The sequence below is a fragment of the Oncorhynchus masou genome, chromosome 22, assembly GCF_036934945.1.
Source record: "Oncorhynchus masou masou isolate Uvic2021 chromosome 22, UVic_Omas_1.1, whole genome shotgun sequence".
NCBI classification, from domain to species: domain Eukaryota; kingdom Metazoa; phylum Chordata; class Actinopteri; order Salmoniformes; family Salmonidae; genus Oncorhynchus; species Oncorhynchus masou.
Genome location: NC_088233.1, coordinates 33966177 through 33988655, shown reverse-complemented (window position 1 = coordinate 33988655; position 22479 = coordinate 33966177). Strand labels below are relative to the sequence as shown.

The 22479-nt window shown below is 43.0% G+C and overlaps 1 protein-coding gene across 1 annotated transcript in view; it reads left to right on the top strand.

The window, feature by feature from the left end:
* The first annotated feature begins 1689 nt into the window (after positions 1 to 1689).
* The window catches only part of LOC135509363 (multiple C2 and transmembrane domain-containing protein 2-like), a 42508-nt gene continuing 21718 nt past the window's right edge, over positions 1690 to 22479 (top strand). The window contains 18 exon segments of the mRNA XM_064929964.1: positions 1690 to 1828; positions 2570 to 3053; positions 3055 to 3678; positions 5855 to 5914; positions 6018 to 6114; positions 9045 to 9187; positions 9414 to 9490; positions 9571 to 9682; positions 9798 to 9818; positions 12344 to 12544; positions 13253 to 13383; positions 13610 to 13796; positions 13973 to 14066; positions 14179 to 14281; positions 14382 to 14484; positions 14603 to 14704; positions 14868 to 14942; positions 15287 to 15406. Coding sequence (XP_064786036.1) covers positions 2613 to 3053; positions 3055 to 3678; positions 5855 to 5914; positions 6018 to 6114; positions 9045 to 9187; positions 9414 to 9490; positions 9571 to 9682; positions 9798 to 9818; positions 12344 to 12544; positions 13253 to 13383; positions 13610 to 13796; positions 13973 to 14066; positions 14179 to 14281; positions 14382 to 14484; positions 14603 to 14704; positions 14868 to 14942; positions 15287 to 15406 — 2691 coding nt within the window. The 5' untranslated portion in view covers positions 1690 to 1828; positions 2570 to 2612.

Sequence of the window (22479 nt, the reverse complement as noted above, 5' to 3'; positions counted from 1 at the left end):
TTTCTCTACGACCCTCACAAGCCCCAGTGGTCTGAAGTTGGTACCATCGATGTGCCAACTTCTGTGTGTAGCGTCCAAACCGTTTGGGCTACACTGTGGAAAGGGGAGATTCTCACGAAGATGATGGTGTTCTCCGTTTTGCTCTAGGACCGCCACAAGGACTCCTCTTAAGGTAACCGTAAAACAATTATGGAAGTATGGAGATAGTTTGGTGCCAACCCAAAAAAGGGGTTATATATGTGTAAAAAAAAATATATATATATTTCTTATTTCTCCTAGATATAGGACAGACACTTCAAAACCTTATTCCTTATGATAGGTTATTTGACTGTCTTTTTCTGCCATTTATGAATGTGTAATTCAATGTGTTTCTATGGGCTATAGTAGTAAAGGCCAAATTCAATATTTTATTATATACATTTTCTATTTACAAAAAATATACCTAAAGGGGTCCTAAAATTCAAAATCAAACAGCTAAATGATCCATTGTATGACCATCTTAAAACAATTTTAGATGTTCGGCCGAATCGAGAACAAACATGTTGGCCAAAGTTTCTCTGTGCTTCGCAAAAAGAAGCTATCCTGTAACGGGTAATGGAAAATTGCATTGGCCCATTACAAATCTGTAGCTAACAGCTTGCATGTGCTTTAAGGACATGTTTTTGGGGTTCAGCATTATGGGCCAGCTGTGCATGGTGCTGGAATTAGTCCAGTGTGCATGTGTAAAGTAACCTTGCAGGGTTTTGGACTGTTTGAGAAGGAGGGCGACAGGCCACCTGCCACAGGGGCTTGCCCTCTCTGGGTCCCCACTCCTCCCTTTTAACTGGTTGCCAAGTTTGGGCTTCTTTCATGTGTGCCTGAGCTCTTTAAGACATTAGCAAACATTGAACAAGGCTTGGTCCAGAATCCCAACGCGTCTGTTGTCACAGAGTCACCTCTGTTTGGCATAGAAAATCAGTGTGTGAACATTGCTAGGCCTGTTGTATTAGCCTCCATGTGTGGACAGAAAGCTATTGTTGATTCTCAGCAAACATAAATGCTCACTTTTGATGAGCTTAGGCTAAACCATGTCGCACTGTAAATAACTAGAGATTAATTAAAGAAACGTAGCCTGGCTATGTTCTCTACAGACAAGTGATGCAGTGATTGGATGTAAGAGCTGGAGATCAGTAATGAGTTAACACAGCCTACATTCTTTACTATGCCTTAGACTCCATGACTCAGAATCCATCATCTGGGATTGTTTGACTAATAAAATAAATATGCACGTTGTTTCTTGTAATACTTATGAACAACAGCACACTTGAAAATATGACTATTCATGCTAAAACAAACACAATGCAAACAAACAAACAGACAAACGAACAAGCAAGGCTTTCCAGTCTGTCAGCAGCTAGTTAGTGTTTTTTGGGAGCAGACACAGTTACCTACTTTGTTCCTTTCTTATGAAGCACTTCCATTACTTGAGGATTTCCCTGACTTTTCAAAATAATATGCTAAGTACAGTAAAGGTATACATTGTGCTATAATCCACGACTTCAACCTGTTATTAGTGGACAAAAAATATCACTATGTCATGAAACTCACCTGGTGGGACTGGTGTGGCCTGTTTGGCCATGCTGTTGATCTCCACCCAATCATCAACCCTATCTAGGAGCAAGAGCATGTATTTATAGGTTCATTTGAAAGGGACTTCCTCATTTTCACCATACTATTGTCTGAGGGCAGTCCACCGACTAGCTCTCTGGAAGTTTCCTGGGACAACGGACTTGGAACATATTTCTATTTCTTCTTTGTAAGGTTGTGGAGCAGCGTTGTAACTGTCTAAGTATGTGGCTGTTTCATCATATTTCATTATCCAAATTCTGAGGCTGTTATATTATGATAGTTTGTTAACCAATCTCTATTGATTTTAGTTTTCTATGTCTGATGTGGGCCTCTCGTAGATTGTGGTGATATAGCCTAGGCCCAGGTAAAGAACATTTGTTTTTGAGAGGGGGAGAGGAGAGGGATGAGGTCAGATTATAAATGGCCTATTTGGATGTCTCTTATTGACATTGAATTTCTTCATCTTAAAGGTCCAATGCAGCTGTTTTAATCTCAATATCAAATTTATGGGTAACAACTTAAATACCTTACTGTGATTGTTTTCGTTGAAAATTGTGAAAAAGAAACAAATAGTTTCTCTCTACCGTAACAAGATGCTACACCTAATATTGTATCTTTGTATAGATGTATCTTTTTGGCTCTGTGGCTTTTTTTAACCGTATGTCATCAGTAGGAGGATACGAACGGATACGAATAAACGGCAGTTCCTACAGTAAATTGAATAACAATGTGATTTCTGTACCAAAAGCTTGGCAAGTGTCATTATATTATTACAGTATCACTCAGGGCATTGTGCCAATATAGATTCAGAGTTTGCGCCCAAAAGCGTCCCTGAATGCCACTCATATGGTGAGAACCAAAACAATTGTGCAATCATGTTTGTCAGGCCTGAAGCTTTTATTTTCAGTAGACAGTACTACTTAAAGAATAATGCTGATACTACTTCATCTTGTTGTTGCAGTCTCTGTGTGAAAAGGTGTGGTCTGCTGCCTGCACCACTCAGCATGGATCCAAAGAAGAAGACTGTGTGGGAGAACCTGCGTGAGAAGACCAAGACCCAGTTCAACAACATAAAGAAGAAGAAGACCCCTGGGAAACTGGAGAAGAAGAAGCCCAAGCCCCTGCAATACAGGCGCAGTATATCAGTGCCGGACCTGAGGTTTGTTCAGGCTGAACCCTCTGCCACAGACAGTGCCTTCTGCACAGCCCCAGACGCCATCTTCTTTGACAGCTCTTCAGGCTCCGGTGATAATACCTCTGTTAACTCAGTCCCTCTTTCCACTGACAGGCTGACTGCAACTGATGCAGGCCCCTCAGGTAGAAAGACTGTGTATGATTTGACTTTCATAGATAACATGAATGTATCTGGATCTAGAATGACTGCACCTGTGGAGACACAAACTCTCTATGAAGAATCTGAAGAGGAGGACATGGCAACCTTTATGAGGTGGAATCCACACGCCATTAGACAAACAGAACACACCTGCAGAGAGATCTACTTCTTATGCTTCTTCTTCTTCAGCAGACATAGTAAAAACAGCAGTGGACAGAGGAAAGCCACCTACCCCGAGATCAAATTCTCCAAATACTCCTGTGCCCACACCAAGATTGGCTGCTTCAGTAGAGAAAATGAATATTTCTACAGAAAGATTGTTCTTCTCTAAAGACAAAGTGGTCACTTTTAGCGACAAAGTGAGTGCATCTGCTGAAAGGTCTGCCTCTTCTGTCTCAGACCAAACAAACCTGGTTACAGAGAGACTGGCTGCTTCCAGGGAGCGAGGGAAACAACCAGCAGAAGTTAGATGGTCTGTTCCTACAAATCCACTTGACAGACTGAACATCTCTCCAGATAGATGGTCTCTGCCAGTGGACAGGGCAGACAGAATGGGCACCCCAGACAGGATGGGCACACCTGCAGACAGTGGGGACGGTTCTGTGTGTGGAACCCCGTTCGAGGAACAAGCCTACTCGTTCTGGCCCACTGACTCTGAGGACCTGGATATGAGGGAGCCCTCCCTCTCGACAAACATCATAGACATCTTCTGCAGGGAGCCCCAGGAAGACATTGAGGTCAGATACCATACTAACCTTGTACTTTACAATACCCTCCACAGATATAGATATAGATGTACAGCATACAGTGTAAAGTCTAAAGGCGGACTGACAGATTTCACACACATTTTGATAGAAAATACATGTTTCTATGTGACAGTAATACAGGAGGATAGTTTAGTGACCAAGACACAGTACAGTGTGTTAAAGCAGTGCATTTTCACTGGGGTCTTATTTAGCATTTGCAAGCTCTCTTTTCATATTCAAATACTGTGGTCTGGATTTCCACAACCTTGAGCTGTTATGCTGACTCTATGCCTAGAAGTTTTCTATGATCAGTCTCCAGATCAGCTACAATAGATATACTTTAAAGCCATGCATTGTGCTTAAAGCTAGAAACCCTAATTGCTACATCCATTTTTGGACTAAATTAATGATATATACCCATTGATTTTTGAAGAATATAACTTAGGAATTACTTATGAGCTTAGTTCAACTATCATACCTCATCAGAACCCAAAATATTAAGGTGTTTTACTCTCAATGTTTGTAAACAATGTAAATGTGAGAGGAATGGGCATTTGAAATGTTTTGATTATCTTAGTACTTGCAGGATTTGTTTTAGAGTACTCGAATGAAAACATATATATAATAATTCGAAAACGGCCCTGGATTTCTGTTGTTGCATTTATCTATATGCCAACAGTGCGGAACAATGCCTAATTGATCATAACCATTACAGATAACACATCCTAATTGCTAAATTGCCTCATATATCTATATCAAAATGAAAAAAATATTTCCATTTAAGATTAATTTATTGAAACCATAATATCAAATCTTTGAACACAATCTTCAAAAAGGCAGCTCCATCAGAAGTGGTGCTTGTAGAAGCCTTATGTTAGGAATCAAAAGGACTATGTTAGGTAATTAAGTTAGGTAATTAAATGTCAACTGAAATCAAATTGCCCCATATTTACTGAACAAAAATATAAACACAACATGCAACATTGTCAAAGATTTTACTGAGTTACAGTTAATATTAAGGAAATCAGTCAATTGAAATACATTCATTAGGCCCTAATATATGGATTTCACATGACTGGGAATACAGATAGGAATCTGTTGGTCACAGATGGGTGTGGATCAGAAAACCAGTCAGTTTCTGGTCACCATTTGCCTCATGCAGCGCGACACATCTCCTTCGCATAGAGTTGATTAGACTGTTGATTGTGGCCTATGGAATGTTGTCCCACTCCTCTTCAATGGCTGTGCGAAGTTGCTGGATATTCAGTTCCAGTTTCTTTGTGTGTGATAAGCATATGATTTCTCATGGATAGGGACATGTGTTTTGGTTAATCATGTCAAACAATCTGGATTTGAACCTTTATTTTTAGCCATTTCCAGAAATGAGAATTCAACCCAAAATGATGATGGCGCTGGACCATCTGACATGAAAAGGAAATCGGACAGTTTGATGAAAAGCTTTAAATAGCGACAAAAATCCAGGTCATGCAACATGATGAACCAAAACACAGGGCCCTACTCAGGGAGTTAGTTGTGCTGTGATAGGAGAGCTTGAGGTGGTCCAACGCTCTTAACCGCTAGGCTACCTGTCGCCCTGTTTTCAATTTTGACCAGAGTTATGAAATAAATCAGACAGTTTTACAGTATTAGAAAAAAATGAATCGAGTTTCGACTTCCGTTTGAGTACTCGATTAAACACTGTATACAGTAGCTTAAAAACATGGTTAAAACGATCATTTTGATTTCATGGACGGTCAGTCCTTGTATCCATAGAGAGTGGTTACAAAACAGAGGCGGGTGGCCGCTTTGTTCCTGTTTAAAATAACATTCTATCTTTAAGACAACGCTTCAGTGGTTCTTTGTCAGAAATCCCATTGCAGATAGCAATCCCTATACTCATATAATGTATATGCTGAGCAGAAGAAACATTATTTTAGTAGCTCTTATGCTGACCTGAAGTCCCTTCCATTGTATTAAATGTAGATCTGTCTTATTACAAGGCCAGACATTGTTGAGGCTACAAACCTGCCTTACTGGTTGCCGGTACAATTATAGTACCTGAGGTTAAAAAGTGGCAAACAACGTGACTGAACATGATAACATCGACATTTGTTCCATACTTTGTAGATGTCTTTTTGATAAGCTTACATTTTTTTCTCTCCCTTAGTTACCCAATGAGCACAATGACTTCTATGCCCAGCCCTTGCAGGGTCAAGCAGGCAACAGCGTGAGTACTGGACTTGGATGTCCTGAACTTGTCAATGATAATGGACAACACTAAGACTTTAGACTATAAAGCATCATATTAATGTGATTCCTTTCCTTGACAGGCTGTGGCAGCAAGGGGCCCACCTGGTCCTATCCAGAAGTACCTCCTCACCGTCAACCTGAAGGAGGGCAGGAACCTGGTCATCAGAGACCGCAATGGTAAGTGGACGAAAAGAACCTGGTACTTTTGGAGGTCTACATATGGATGCATGTAAAGTCTGAGGCATGCTGGGTATATTGATAGACACATACTTTCAACTTAAGAAGGTGTCCCTTATGCCATGAGTAGGATGATGACAAAGCAATTCATCATATTTACTTTGTTGATCTTGATTTTGAACATGTCCTCAAGAAGGTATTTTTTAGTTGAAGCACATACATTACAAAGGGCCCCTAACTGTGTGGAATGTATTTTTGACAGTGATTCCAGTCAGACCAGAATCTGACGCCAAAACACACCCAGGAGCCTTCCCTTAACAACATGTGTGGAGAAACAAATTATGTGGTATGGTTTTCATAACCAATGCAAATTTAGATGCAACATGTTTTTGTCAGTTGGAGAGTTCATGCAATGTTTCACTGTTGCTCTTAAATAACATTTTCCCGCCACAAATGACAAGCTGCCACCTGCTGGAGGTTTGCTAAAATACATCCTAGGAAGTTTGGACCTCTGCTGTAATTCGTAGTGTTCTGAACACATTGAAGGAAATCCCTAGTCTTAAATCGCAATGGTTGTAAATGTTTATGTTAACTTATGTCATACTTATTATTTTGGTCTGTATAGGACAGTAGATGTTGATATGTTGGCATGTCATATGAGTATACTTAAGCAATAATGTACGAGTGAGTGTGATATCTGGCCAAGATACCACGTCTAAGGGCTGTTCTTAGGCACCACGCATCGCGGAGTACCTCGACACAGCCCTTAGCTGTGGTGTATTGGCCAAATACCACAAACCTCTGAGGTGCCTTACTGCTATTATAAACTGGTTACCAACTTACAGTAAAAATTCATGTTTTGTCATACCCATGGTATACGGTCTGATTACATTTTTTTTTTTACCTTTATTTAACTAGGCAAGTCAGTTAAGTACAAATTCTTATTTTCAATGACGGCCTAGGAACAGTGAGTTAACTGCCTTTTTCATCAGTAGAATGACATATTTTTTACCTTGTCAGCTCGGGGATTCAATCTTGCATCCTTTCAGTTACTAGTCCAACACTCTAACCACTAGGCTACCTGCCGGATATACCATGGCTGTCTGCCAATCAGCATTCAGGGCTCGAACCAGACAGTTTATAAAAAACATTAGGATCACCTGCTCTTTCCATGACATAGACTGACCAGGTGAATCCAGGTGAAAGCTATGATCCCTTATTGATGTCACTTGTTAAATCCACTTCAATCAGTGTAGCCAACTTGAGACAACTGTGGGAAGCATTGGAGTCAACATGGGCCAGCATCCCTATGAAACACTTTCAACACCTTGTAGAGTCCAAACCCCAATGAACTGAGGCTGTTCTGAGAGCAAAAGGGGGTGCAACTCAATATTAGGACGGTGTTCCTAATGTTTTGTACACCCAGTGCAAGGCATTCCATTATATACAGCAGATAAGATACCGAAGGCTTGTGGAATACTACTGACTGCTTGGGGTTTGTATCCCAAAATTATTGATTGTTATATTTAATATTTACTGAATATTATGTAGTCTCCCCTTCAAAATATAACTAAAATATTTCTCATATGCATACCTCAATTGTTCATTTCCTCAGTCATCTGCCCACTGTCATTGTGGGCTTGTTGGGATGCAATGCAATTGGTTTGGGGAAGCAGCGACCTCAACTGTCCATAAACTGAATTGCTGTTTGAAAGACACAACATGGACTTGATTCATTTCTCCGCTGCTATTGAAAACCAAACATCTCTGGGACATTTTGTTTATTTTATTTTATGAACATATCGGTTGGAGGTTTTTGGCTGAAATTCAATCAAACATGTTTTTTTTGTCTGCAATCTTAAGTTCCACCTCTTTGCCTGGCTGACCGCTGCTGCCATATGTAGGCTATATTATTTTCTTGATGTAACCCTCAGGTTTCTTATGTAACTGTCGCCGTGGCTTCACTAGCCTTGTCGTCTCGGGCCACAGCTCTCTGCTAGTTGAGACCTTACTTTTCCTGACAGGATGGCACCATGATGATGATGCAATACCCACACGCCCCCTGCCTCTCCACTGTTTGCCCTACAATCAACACGGTGCCTGAGACCCACCAACACCATCCACTGTCATTACATATTCTGAAAGGACCCTCACCACCAGCCCCCTCTTCTCTTTTTTTGTTCTCCCTTTTTTTCGCGGTTAATTTCAATGGTCACCATTCTGTCACGCCAGAGCTTTTCTCCTCACTGGCTGCCACATTCTCCTCCTGTCAAGTTGCCTGGAGGTTTTCCTGTCAGACTGGCAGGGCGGAGCTGCTGTGGGTCCTGCCTGCCTTTGGGAGATGTTCATTTGGTGTGGGGAGCTGACAGGCCTGACAGCCCATCCCCACAGGGCCTTTGTCATGTGATTCAAGCCTCCCTGCAGGTTCTCTCAAGCACCCTTTCATTTCTCCATACAAATGAAGGCATGGGACTGGCTTTCATTTTTCAGGCAATCTTCATACCATGGCTGAGACAAAGACGCCCCGTCCCCCCACCCCACCACCAGGCCGACTTACTTAACAGGCTTGTGAGATTAACACTGGTTGCTCCTGGTTTCAGGACGTTATTTGCTGGTTGCTTCATGCTGGCGAGAGTTTCTTCTCTTTCACAATTAAACAGATACATCCCTCTGTTTTCATGAATACATGTGCGGTGTACCTCATCCCTGCACTTCTCAGTCTCTGTGTGTTCTAATTGGTGCAGATCTGACTGGTTTCCTGTCATATATGTATTACATTTTGTACGTTTGTTTTTTAATATAATTGTTGTATAAATGACACCCCTTTGCAAGTACGAATTTGTCTCATATTATGATTGATTGTGTTGATAATCTGATAATGGTTTTATCTGCTATTTTCTGAACATTCCGTTTTGTTTTTGAATCTCTAGGTACAAGTGATCCTTATGTCAAGTTCAAACTGGAAGGGAAGACGATTTACAAAAGCAAAGTTGTGTATAAGAACCTAAATCCAAAATGGAGCGAGTCCTTCTCCTTCCCCCTGCAAGATCGAGAGCAGGTTGTTGACGTGAGGGTGAGTGTCACGTTGATCTGTTGTTTTGACTTAGGTTGTTTAAGTAACACCTACAAATGAACGGCAATGTACTTATATTGTCATAAAAGTGACAGATTGACACTCTAATCATGTCATAGCTATGGCCTGCAAAGGATACAAAACTGGCATGCGATAACAGTTCATTGTGCCAAACCTGATTGACATACAGTTTTTATATTGAATATGGTGTTTCTAACTGTTGCAGGTCTATGATAAGGACCTAACCACTGATGACTTCATGGGTTCCAGCATGATTGTCATCAAAAACCTTGAATTAGACAAGTGAGTAATACATATGCTCTGCTAATCACTCAGTTTATTATCTCGTAAACTGCAGTACGTTTCTGTCTCTCTTTGTCCAGGACTGGTGAGATGGTGTTGAGTCTGGAGGACCCCAACAGTCTGGAGGAGGACATGGGGGTTATCGTCATGGACACATGCCTCACTTTTAGAGACGCTACTATCAAAAAACGTGTAAGCCTGATTTGATTGGAGTCTAATGTTACATCCCTAATTTTCAATGTCAATATTTTCAATCACTATATTTTCAAATTTTCCTGATTTTTCTCTTTCTTCTTCTCGTTAACAGAAATGGCACCAGAAAAAGAGGGTAGGATCTAGAATGTTCTATTTTCCACTGGTCTCCTTTCTACTTGCATAAATTTAGTTGTGTGCATCTAATTCAAAAATCTGTTCAATGTCAGTATATGCCAATGTCTATTGCTCGAATAGACATACAGTACTAGACTTACTAACAGTACAACCATTACTTTAGTCAGAGAAATTCAAATATGGCTGAGATTGTGCCTGATATCCAGCAGCAGGGGGCAGTAGATCACTGTATTATATATGACTATCACAACAAAGAGCGAAGTATAGTCCCAGGATTTTTGTTTTTTGTGCATTTTCAACCTTAAATAATGTATTTTGTACACATGGTTTCATAATGACAAGTTGTATTTTCAAGTGTCAGATTAAACCATGCATTACAAATGATCTAAACATGATAACAACATATTTACATGTTGACTAAGCACAGTTTGGAGTAGAGCCTTTATTGGGTTTAATATACAGCCCTTAATACAGCTCTCTCATTTGAAGCATTGTGATGAAGGCTGAAATTGGATGCAGTTAGTGTTGATGTGTTTTGGACTGGTGCTCTTCTCATGATGGTGCTTGTGGGTTTATTCTCACACCTATCCAGTCACTTCATCTGCCACTGTTTCATCTCTCTCTGAATCTGAGTTTGATGTTAAACAGGTAAGAAATAAAGCACAATTCACATAGTCACTGTATGCTCTGCAGATGGATAAATGGGCAGATAGAAAGACAATGTGAAAATGTTCATCAAATCGTGGTGCAAATTTACCCTGTCATTTGGCAGAGGCAGATGGTGGTACCAAGACATTTCGGTGGCCGTATGACAATGTTAATGTGATGTTTGAACCCATTTTTTTTTTAGCAAAGATGATATTTCTCTAAATTACTGTTCCATTTGACACCTATCTGATGACAGGGACTGAGCACTAAGCTAGTCATTCTTCATCTCCCACTGCTACTCCCCACTCCTGTTCACTCTCAACACTACCACAGAGACAACTACCACAGAGACAGTGAATGGCACCTGCCCCAGTAAAACTCTGTTTCTGTGCTTTGCTTGATAGTGTTTCTGTCTGGAGGAGGCCGTGTGGGAGGAGGGGTGGGGGGAGCTCTGATGTTCGAGGCACATTGCCAGTGTGGGATGCCGAAGATTCGCGAGGTTAATAATTCCCAGGCATAGCGGGCAATAACCCAGATGTTAGGATGTAATATCACAGCTGTGGATGGACAGAGCCGAGGTACCAGCCAAATGGACCTAGGTTTGAGCTCATCCTGCTCGTCCCCATGCTGTCCCACCATATGGAAGCAATCGCATACCCCTTTTAGGACCAGGAATAGACTCTCTTTAGGGGCCACTTACAGTTAAGTGGAATTGTTTTATTGGCCGCTGAGATAGAACTCTGTCCAAGATAAACACTTGGGATGACTTGGCCAGGCCCTACTTTATGTCGCTCCTCCACTCCTCTGTATTCCTCCTCTGTAGAGAGCAGAGCAGGGGTATTTATAGGGCCGAGCAGCGCTGTGCCGTGGTATTCCATGTTAATGCAGGTCCCTGAGACCGACGTACAGGCTCTGATCCCCAGCAGCCTGGGCCCTGGGCTGCGGTGTGGGCGGTGACCCTGGAGAGAAGGGGAGAGGAGATGGGAGGGACTGGGTGGCAGGGGAGCCGTTTGAAGCTGTGCCGGCCAAGGCAGCAGAGGGAGACAGAGTATCAAAGAGGCCAGAGCAGATTATAGCCCTTCTCTTTAATTAGTCAGCCCACACAACCTCTCTCTCTCTCTGCTGTTTGTTTTGAAAGAGACGGCCTATCACTGCACAGGCTCAAGGGAACTTTAACACAGGGACACATATCAAGGCCTGTTTCTCCTACTCTGTTTCCCGCTGTGCCACGGCAGGACCGTTGGATCATTTGGGAGGGGCTGTCCTTTATGTCTCAGTGTTTTGACATCCTGGACATTTAACACCCTAATAGTTGATTTTAGAAATTTGATTGGACAATTGAGATAAGAGATATCACTGAAGACAGTCAACATTTTGGTTTGGGATTCAGTGAAAAATAGACCAATGTGTACAATGCTGTGTATATCATTCCCAGACTGTATGTACACCCATGCATAATTTGCTGATGAGAGGGTTGTGTGGTTGGATTGCATCATTACTCACTGCTGCCTGCTGTCTCCTGTGCAGTATGCCAAGTGTCCTGCCTACCCCCACTCTGTCTCTGGGTCTGTGATGAGTGGGACTGTCACAGCCAGGGACATCTGGCTGCTGTGCTCTGTTCACTGACATTCCCTCTCTCCAGGAACTGCACCTATCCTCGCTGGTGTGGCTCTGCTGCTGTCACTGGAGATGGGCTAATGTTCTCAAACAGAGAGGGTCTGGAACCTAGCGGAGTCCTACAGTACTTTCATGCAATCCATATATGTAATGAGGTGCCAGATTTGAGGGACAGGTGAATGAAGTGGGGTAGCCTCTCAGTGTTTTGTCATGGAGGGTGTCCTAGTGCAGCTGTGTGTCCATGTTTGTGTCTCTTAGGGAGTCCAGAACCAAAAGGGGAACCAAACCCAGCCCCAAGATAAAGCCCAGATCCAGCGCTCGGCTGAGGCCACCAAGAACAGCCAGCTGTGGAGTGGAGTGTTTGGTATCACCCTGGTAGAGGGACAGGACATGCCTGAAAATGTCCAGGGGGACATCTATGTGCGCTACAGACTGGGAGAGCAGAAGTACAAGAGCAAGGTGAGCTTCTTTCTCAATCTATTTCTCCTTGGGGTTTTTTGCCTCCTCCATTCCTCTTTTCTCTTCCCTTCTGCACATGCTCTCCACCGGCATTTCACCCCCCCACTTTCTCTCATTCTCTGTCTCTCCCTCTCTCTCCTTCTCTCCCTCCCTTTCTCTCAGCAGGGGCCTGTCAGTGGCTCACCTCCACCTTGGCTCACTGGGGCATGGCAGAGCAGCTCATTAGACTGGGCCTCTCTGCCACTCTACAATCTCCCCACTATGCTCTCCTTCAGGTGGAGGGCTTCACTATGCTTTACTTGATTTGCATACCCAGCATGCCCTGCTCATCTACCTCTACTTGTTGGCCTCCCCCCTGATGATTCCGCAGTGCGCCCGTCTTGTGTTTTCATGTCATTTCTCTGTAAACCTCTGCTTTCGTTTCAGCTTGTTTGTTGAACAAAGCTAATTCTAATTGGATGCTGTCAGTGTTTACGATCCCAGAGAGGAGGCTGAGGTTCGCTCACACAAAAAACCCTCCTCTCCTCTCCCCCGCCCCTTCCTGGTAGCACTGAATGAAGACTTAATCCACCTGTCATGTAGTCTCTGCTCACTGTGACACTGCATTAAACCTGACACTGCTCCACACCAGGCTCTGTGTGTGATTGTGCAAGGGCCCACCTACGCTACAGTACTGTATCAGCACTCTGCTCTTTCTCTCTCCCCCAGAACCTGTGCGTTCAAGCCAACCCTCAGTGGAGGGAGAGGTTTGACTTCAACAAGTATGAGGACTGTCTGGAGCCACTGCAGGTGGAGGTGTTTGCAAAGAGAGGCAGGAAGAGCGAGGAATCCTGGGGAATGTGAGTATTGATTCGCTTGATTCTGAGTGTTGTTTTTGTGGTACGACTGCTGTTCTTTCAAATAGACATATGCATTGCTTGCTGTTTGGGGTTTTAGGCTGGGTTTCTGTATAAGCACTTTGTCTCATCTGCTGATCTTAAAAGGGCTTTATAAATACATTAGATTTGATTTTAATTTGATTCTTATTAAGTAGTGATATTGAAGACTGATCCCATCGTTATCTAGGTTTGAGGTGGACCTGTCCAGGCTGCCAGTAGCCACTCAGCAGCTCTACACTTATGTCCTGGATGAAGACAAGGGCAGGCTGGTGTTCCTGGCCACCCTCAACCCCTGCTGTGGGGTGTCCATCAACGAATTCAACAAAACTCCCCTGGAACAGCCAGACGAGAGGGACAAAATCCTAGAGAAATATGTTAGCATGTTTAATGACATATTACTATTTATTCATGCCACTTTTGACATTTTACATGGTTGAATTAATATAAGTGCTACTAGTAGATAAGTAAGTACATTTCAAACGCTCTCTATGAATACTAGCTTGCGTTAATACATTTAAGTAAGACTGTTTGTATTGTTTTATTTTTGCAGAGTTTGAAGAACTCGCACAAAAGTTTGAGGGAGGTTGGCTTCCTTCAAGTCAAGGTGGTCAGTGCCACAGATCTCACATCAACTGATCTCAATGGTGATATATCACTCCACTTTTAACCATTACCCTTTTAACTGGTTAAGTTCCATGGCTAAGTTCATCTACAATTGCACACACATTTTAACACAGCTTTCTTCTTTCTTTGCAGGGAAAAGTGATCCATTCTGTGTACTGGAGCTGGGGAACAGCAGGCTACAGACTCACACCATCTACAAAACACTCAGCCCAGAGTGGAAAAAAGTCTTTACATTGTACATGTGTTTTTACTTGGTCTTTTAGTGTACTTTGCATGCATTGATGCAAGTGAATGTATTCCTTCGGATTCGGGACTAACTGGTTATCTGTTGGCAGCCCAATAAAGGACATCCATGATGTTTTGGAGCTGACGGTCTTTGGTGAAGACGGAGACAAAGTCCCAGACCTTCTGGGCAGAGTGGCCATTCCATTACTCACAGTAAAGTTGGGGAGCCTTGGATTTATAAGGGGCTTATAGTTTATTCATTGACATTGACAAGTCGTAAAACATGTCATGGGTCAGAGAGGTGATTGTAATGCATTTTCCACCACTACAGGTTCAGAATGGACAGCAGGTCACCCGGGGGTTAAAGAAAGCGAACTGGGGGGGTCCGGCCAAAGGGACCATCTCACTGGTGATGGAGGTCCACTATAACCCAGTAAGAACTCCCTGGCTGATTCTAGCCGAGCTAATGCATTTTGACAGATGACCCAGTCATATACCTAACTCAACTGTATACTGAGTTTTCCAATTCCATTGAGTTTCCTTCTCATTCCTTTTGGATTGGATTTGTCTTTGATCATTTGTAATATCTTTCTCAGGTTAGAGCCGGCATAAGAACCTTCAAACCAATAGAGGAAAAATTCCTGGAGGACAACCCAAAATTTGCCAAAAAGGTTTGTTTTAGCAACGAATTTTAGGCCTATATAATCTAAAATTCATGATTTATACACATAAAGCATGGTAGACACAATTTGTTGGATGAAGGAGTGAAGTGTGAGTACTGGAACATGCCCCTCATATAACAGAAACAAAGCTGCCACAGGCAAGCAGCATAGAAGCTTTGATTGGTCATAGTCAAACTAATTGGCTTTATTAACTCCAGACATCAAACTAGTAACGCCACACAGCAGCGAATAAGGCCTTGAGTAAACCTGAATAAACCTGCTTATGAATCATACACATAACGCTTTTAATCAAGTCATGCTAACTGCCATTTGCCATCTGATTCTCCCATTAGGTCCTTGCCCAGAATATCTACAGAGTTCGGAAAATCACCATGGCACTGCTGCATACGTTACAGTACATTAAAAGCTGTTTTCAGTGGGAGAGCACACAGCGGAGTATAATAGCCTTCCTGGTAAGTCATTGCCCCGTGTTAATGAACTAGCGCTAAGCCTTGGGCTGTGCAAGTGGTGTCTCTGTCCTATTTCACTGCAGAACATTTGAACCCTTTCCTTCATCTATGTGAAATAGATCATGGACAGTATGGTTAATTCAGGTACACATATCTAGATTCTTGTTACTGTTTCTCAGTCACGTCCTTCCAATGAATCGAAGCTCCCATCTTCATTTTGCATTTGAAAGTAAAGTAGAAGCTGTGCTCTATCCTTTAATTCAAACCCCACTTGTCTTCCTTCAGTGTTCTTCTGGCACTTGGGCTTTATGTGAAGGGCTTCGGTCTGTCCGTTTGGTCATCTGACTTCCTGGTAAAGCATTCCCCCTGCTCTTCTGTGTGGAGGAGGAGTGACAGTCGGGAGATTTGAACCTTGTATAAATGTCTCTGTTTAGAGGTTTTAATGAGGCGTTGTGATCTATTGCCCTAAGCTGAAATAATCTTTATTTCACCCCGTGAATCCCCCTTAAAGTACATGTAATGTCATGATTAAGAGCATCCTCTTGCCATAAAGCCCTGGCAGCGTCAAGTCAGGGTGAGGAAGCGGTCACAGACAGATCCCTGTCTTCACAGCATTTATTCCTCTCTATGTTCTGTTTCGGGTCGACGTGCATTTCATACCTGGTGTATTCTTTAAACCCTGCTCACTGATCCTCAGGTGGATGTCCCCTCAGGCAATGGCCTGGCTCACCATATCAGAGCCTGTGGTACAGGTATGGACACAGACAGACAGACAGACAGACAGACAGACAGACAGACAGACAGACAGACAGACACACAGACAGACAGACAGACACACAGACAGACAGACAGACACACAGACAGACACACAGACAGACAGACAGACAGACAGACAGACAGACACACAGACAGACAGACAGACAGACACACAGACAGACAGACAGACAGACAGACAGACAGACACACAGACAGACAGACAGACAGGCAGACAGACAGACAGGCAGACAGGCAGACAGGCAGACAGACAGACAGACAGACAGACAGACAGACAGACACACAGACAGACAGACAGACAGGCAGACAGACAGACAGGCAGACAGGCAGACAGGCAGACACACAGACAGACAGACAGACAGACAGACAGACAGACAGACAGACACACAGACAGACAGACAGACAGACACACAGACAGACAGACAGACAGACAGACAGACAGACAGACACACAGACAGACAGACAGACAGGCAGACAGACAGACAGGCAGACAGGCAGACAGGCAGACAGGCAGACAGGCAGACAGACAGACAGACAGACAGACACACAGACACACAGACACACAGACATACTGACTGACGGGAATGTAGAGGATATTGTATGCAAGTGCATAGGTAGATAGGTAGAGACTTTGAGGGAGAAAAGCAGGTAGTCAGCCATGCGGGCGGGCAGGAGAACAGGCAGTCAGGAAAGCAGGAGGGGAGGCCGGCTGACAGGTGACAGGTCAGCGGTATAGGGCCATCTCCTGGCCCCCATCTAAAACGAGATGCTGTGCAGGCCACCAGAGTGTGGTAGTCTTTCTTTTTCACTTCTACTACACCTGCTCTTCAAGACAAGCCCACAAATAGGAGATCTGGGGAGGGAAAAACAGGGATTACTCTCTGGCATACCTCTGCCAGAAATATGTACATTATTTTATTACTGTGGGGTAAATAGATCTAAATATGTATACTGTAAGTAGATAGATTTTTTGTTGATTTATTATGAGCATAGTGCTCCTGTTGAAAGTAAGGAAATGTTTTCTGTGTGTTGTCTTATCTTCATTGGAGGAAGATGGACAGTTTGGTACCCAGGCTGTTCTATTTAGAGACAGACACTGCAATAGAGCAGTCTGGCTATCTGCAGTCCACTGAGCCCTATGGCTTCCTCGGGAATGAGGTGTGCTTCCCAAAGCGCTGGTGTCAAAGGTGCCTGAGACTTGCCTGAGGAGAGAGTGAATCAGCCTGCTGATAAATAAGTAGTGTTTATCACCCACTCACCAGCAGATAGAGTTAGACCGGAGAAAAGTTCTGATTTCTAATCAGGCATCTCATCCACAACACCTCACTGCATGATGAGCAGCAATAATCATAGCTTGAATATGGCCTTCGGATCGACAGTCAGAGAACTCCTGGGTGTGAGTAAAAACACAGACAGACAAAATCCTTGCCATGTGAGACGAGAGGGCAGCCGAGGGGCCTTGACAGCCATTACAAGCCCTGTGACATACCACTACACACGCTAGTGCCCTGGCCCTCTGCGGGGTCAGCGAAAGCACAGCCACACTAGGGCCACTCCTCCTCACAACAAGTCCTCATTTGCAATTAAGTTTGTGTTTGGAGCCATCTGAAGCAGCATGCCACCGTGTGCCTTAATGAAAGCAGCTCCCTCTCCTATATTTATATCTTTAGGCACTGGTAATAAGGTAACTGATTCAGACACTGACAGATGGCCTCTGCTTGCCTCTCAGATGTGCATAATTAGAAGACTGTCTGCTCTTTTCTACAGCAGCACTCTGCCTCTGCTTCTACTGCTTCTCAGAATATGCTGCTAGGAACGGCTGCAGTGTTGGCTCAGCCTTTAATATACATTACAATACATTATTTATCAGCCAGCTAGACCATTCCTGCTGTTTTACTCCATATGCATCCTGTAATGCATTACCGCTGATGTGGTTTCATCCCAGGACTGTGGGATCATTCGCTAGTGCCTTACCAGGAAGCCTTAGCCACCAAGCTGCTGTAAGTCCCATAAGCTAATGCTCTGACCTGCTCACAACATGCAGTATACATTGCTGCTCAGATGAAGCAATAATTTCAGGGAATGTGGATCTTCATGTGTGCGTTATAAAATACCTTTTGGTATGTGTGAAGTATTTTTAGTTTGTATGAGAGATTTGTCTGACAAAAAGTTCACTGCAATCTAATCTCCCATGAGCTGCATTGGCAATGTTTTGCCCTGTAGGTCTGCACCAGGTCTGGTCTATGTTAACAGAGGGATGTATGGAGAATGTTAGAATATTTTATAAACTTCTCAGGCACATAACTTTTCCCTGTGGCAATCAGAGAAGTATGTATTCTGAGTAAATTGGGTATATAATGTACTCTGTTTGGAAATCAAGATTGATGGCACATCAGGCATTCTACTGCCATAGAGTATTATAATGCGAAGAGGAAGCCTAGAAAGAATGCAAACTTCTGCAGCACTGTCATTTTTTGCAAGGCTGGAGGTTACTGATTCTGATTGCGTTGCCTCCTTTGTAAGTGAAGTTATACCTTGGATTTTCCACCCATAGGTTTGTTTTAAAATAGCGACTTTCTAATTAGGTCATGTTAGAATAATCTTTCTCACACATAAAAAAAAATTATCCTGCAAATCCTCAAACCTCATCAGTGAACGGAAATGCAAACAAGAAATGTATATATTTTTCAGTGCTTGTTTACGCTACAGTAATGAGCTTAGGAAGTGCCTTTTTCTAAAGTTTGACAACGGCATGTCCCCTTCTTCTGAGAGCGAGAGCGTGACAGCTAAAATCTTCATCAAATAACTCCCTTTAAATGTGCTTCTCCCCAACACTGAGCTAGATGAATGTGCTATACATCAGCAGCAACTGCAGAGAGAGGGGTCACCCAGAGTTCTTTCCTGCAGACATTTCCAGTGCCTGTAGAGGGAGCTATAGCACTGCTGAACTATGTAGTGGAGAGCCTGATGGGAGATCACTTACTGCTCCCAACTAGAATCCTTCATGGGAAAATACTGTGAAAGTGAAATCCTCCATTCTGTGGATCCGCTGGATCAACAGAACAGAAGTTTCTCAAACATACTAAATGAGCATGTATTAGCTGGCCATATTAATCTGTTTCAGAAGTATAAAGTTGAGAACAATTTTGATTTAGATGAAATGGATGTAAGTATAAAAATGAAAAGGGGTTCATTTACACTTGAAAGCTGATTTTGAGCTTTGCTGTCATTAGAGCGCTTTAAGTATTGAGGTAGAATTAATATTTTAACATATCAGCTAGTCTCGTCTGTCAGGAGTTCTGACTAGGAAGAAACCTGTATACCTTATGAGATTATTTGAACCATTTTCTTTTTGACACTGCCAGGTAGCAACTGTTTTAGACATCATTTGACAGCCTGTGAAATGCTGATTGCCTCTCATCACAGAATGTAAAGATGGTATTTGATAAATGTTTGATCCGGTGCAGCTGTAAACACAGTTGGCAGCTGCCAAGGCTGCTTTTTTGGGGCTGATAGACTCCTTGTCTCCCAGATGAGAGCAGGACAGGGTCAGATCTGGATCCAGTGGTCCCGGGGGACCACCTGTGAGGTGTCGCTGCACCCCCCCCCTCTGGGCTATTACCCAGAATATCAGGACGGCCAGGATCAAAGGCATAATCAGCATTGTTATAATTATTCTATTTAACACCGTCCCCCAAAATAACATGTTTGATGAGCACTGACCTGCCCCGTTTTGGTTTACTGCAGTAATGCAGTATGTATGACCAGAAGAGTGTGAGAGGAGTGTAAAGTCAAACTGCGTAAGTGCCTGAGAAACTTCCTCTCGTTCCTTTCTCTGCATCTGCTTTCTTTCTGATGAAAAAGTTGGAGGACTGTGTGTGGCTCGGCTGGCTGGCCTTAAAGGAGTGGGTTCTTGCAGTCTCAGTGGGGTTACACTCTTAAACTCTATGGCTGTGGGAGTTCTCACAGAGTTTGCAGTGGGAATGTGGCAGGGAGGGAGAGGAAGACAGCCCTTGATGGTGATGTGTGTGTGCATGATTTAGAAGTAGTCTGAGATGCATTAATTATTAAAGAATAGGATATTAGTATCTGGAAACATTAAGCGATGCCTTCTTTAACAAAAAAAAATCAGTATTGTTGTTATTGAGTCGCCATTGTGGATTGCAGTGTGTCAGTTGACAGCTCTTGGGGCTAGCTGGTAACCGTAACCTTGAGATGCTTCCTCTTATAATACAGAGAGCCTTTCTCTGGCAGACAGTTGTCCTCTTTCAATTAGAGCGCTAAAATAACATATTTCCTGCAAAATAATAAATGTTATATGCAAGTTTATTTTAATAATTCATTGGCTTGTATTGTGAAATATATTAATTTTCATAAACTTTTTTTGAAATATGACAAAGTGGCATGAAAGAGGATAAACAAGCCAGATGATGTTGCTGTGATTAACACTGCAGGCCTCTGTGTTGGTGCATCCGCCGTGGTGCTTTGTCTGTGTGTCTGTAGCGATTTTACAGTCAGGTCCAAAATTATTGGCACCCTTAGCAAAAAAAGGATAAAATAAATAATACAAATACTGATGCTCTATGTTCAGGAAACGTAATAATACAAATACTGATGCTCTATGTTCAGGAAACTAAATAATACAAATACTGATGCTCTATGTTCAGGAAACGTAATAATACAAATACTGATGCTCTATGTTCAGGAAACGTAATAATACAAATACTGATGCTCTATGTTCAGGAAACTAAATAATACAAATACTGATGCTCTATGTTCAGGAAACTAAATAATACAAATACTGATGCTCTATGTTCAGGAAACTAAATAATACAAATACTGATGCTCTATGTTCAGGAAACTAAATAATACAAATACTGATGCTCTATGTTCAGGAAACTAAATAATACAAATACTGATGCTCTATGTTCAGGAAACTAAATAATACAAATGCTCTGAGAAATGTATTCTCTCAAAAAGATAGGGGGAACATTATTAGCACCCCTATTTTCAATACCTGACCTCGCGAGGATGACTACCCTGAGCCTTTTTCTAAAATGTTTTATCAGATTGGAGAACACATTGGGAGGGATCTTCCTCCATACAGAATCTTTCCAGATCCTTGATATCCTTAGTCTCTGCTTATGGACAGCGCTGTTTCATTCAAACCACAGGTTTTCAATGGGGTTGAAGTCCGGAGACTGAGATGGCCATTGCAAAATGTTGAATTTTGTGGTCAATTAACATTTTGGGGGGGATTTTGATCTGTGCTTGGGGTTATTGTCTTGCTGAAATATCTACTTGCGGCCAAGTTTCAGCCTCCTGGCAGAGGAAACCATATTTTTGGTACTGGGTAAAGGTCATGATGTCGTTGACCTTAAAAAGGGCCTCAGGACCAGTGGAAGCAAACATCAAAGCTCCACCACCATATTTTACAGTAATTATGGGGCTATTTTCTGCATATACAACTTTATTTCGACGCAAAACGCACCACTGCTGTTCATGGCCAAAGAGCTTTATTTTTCATGTCGTCCTACCAGTTCCAATCCAAGTGCCAACGCCATTTAGCAAAACTCCAGGCGTTTACATTTGTTGAATGACATGAAAATAGAGCTCTTTGGCCCCATGGTGTGTGCTGTATCATAATGACTGCCTCTAACACGCTCACCACCTTCCCAGTCACAGAGGACACACCTCCCCAGGCGGCTGCTGCAGAGCCTGCGACCTGACCGCCCCTGTGTGTTGCTGTGACTGGGCAGGATTCGGCCCCGGCGCGCTAATGTGTCTGTGAGTCGAGCTGACAGGGAGGGAAGGGAAATAGAGTCCACGCCACTCCCTCCCTCCCCACCTCCTCGGGGGGAAAAGGCTCGCATGGCGGATCTGTCACCCAGGAGGTCGCTCAGTGTTAACGCTCCCGACACGGATTAAACACTTGTGGCCAGTGCTGGAGCTTGGGGTCGGAGTGGCCACCACTGACAGGCACCACGGGGCCCCTGCTGACCACCCTGGTCCAACCCTGATCCAGCCTCACTCCACCCTGCCTCCAGATATGCTCCAGCCTTGGCATGTGTCAGACAGGCAGGGAGACAACGGCTAACACCGGGCCTGCAAGCTAATGCTAATACCCTGCCGCTCTTCTCTTGTCTTCCCTTCCCTTTGATAAAGAGCCCACTATTACTACTGTACTGGCACCTAACTAGCCGCAGAATATTCTTAGCTAACATTAATTGATTTGGAAACCTTCAATTTCTTTGTTTATTAATCATTATTCAGATAAACTAAATTAGATTCATAAATATTAA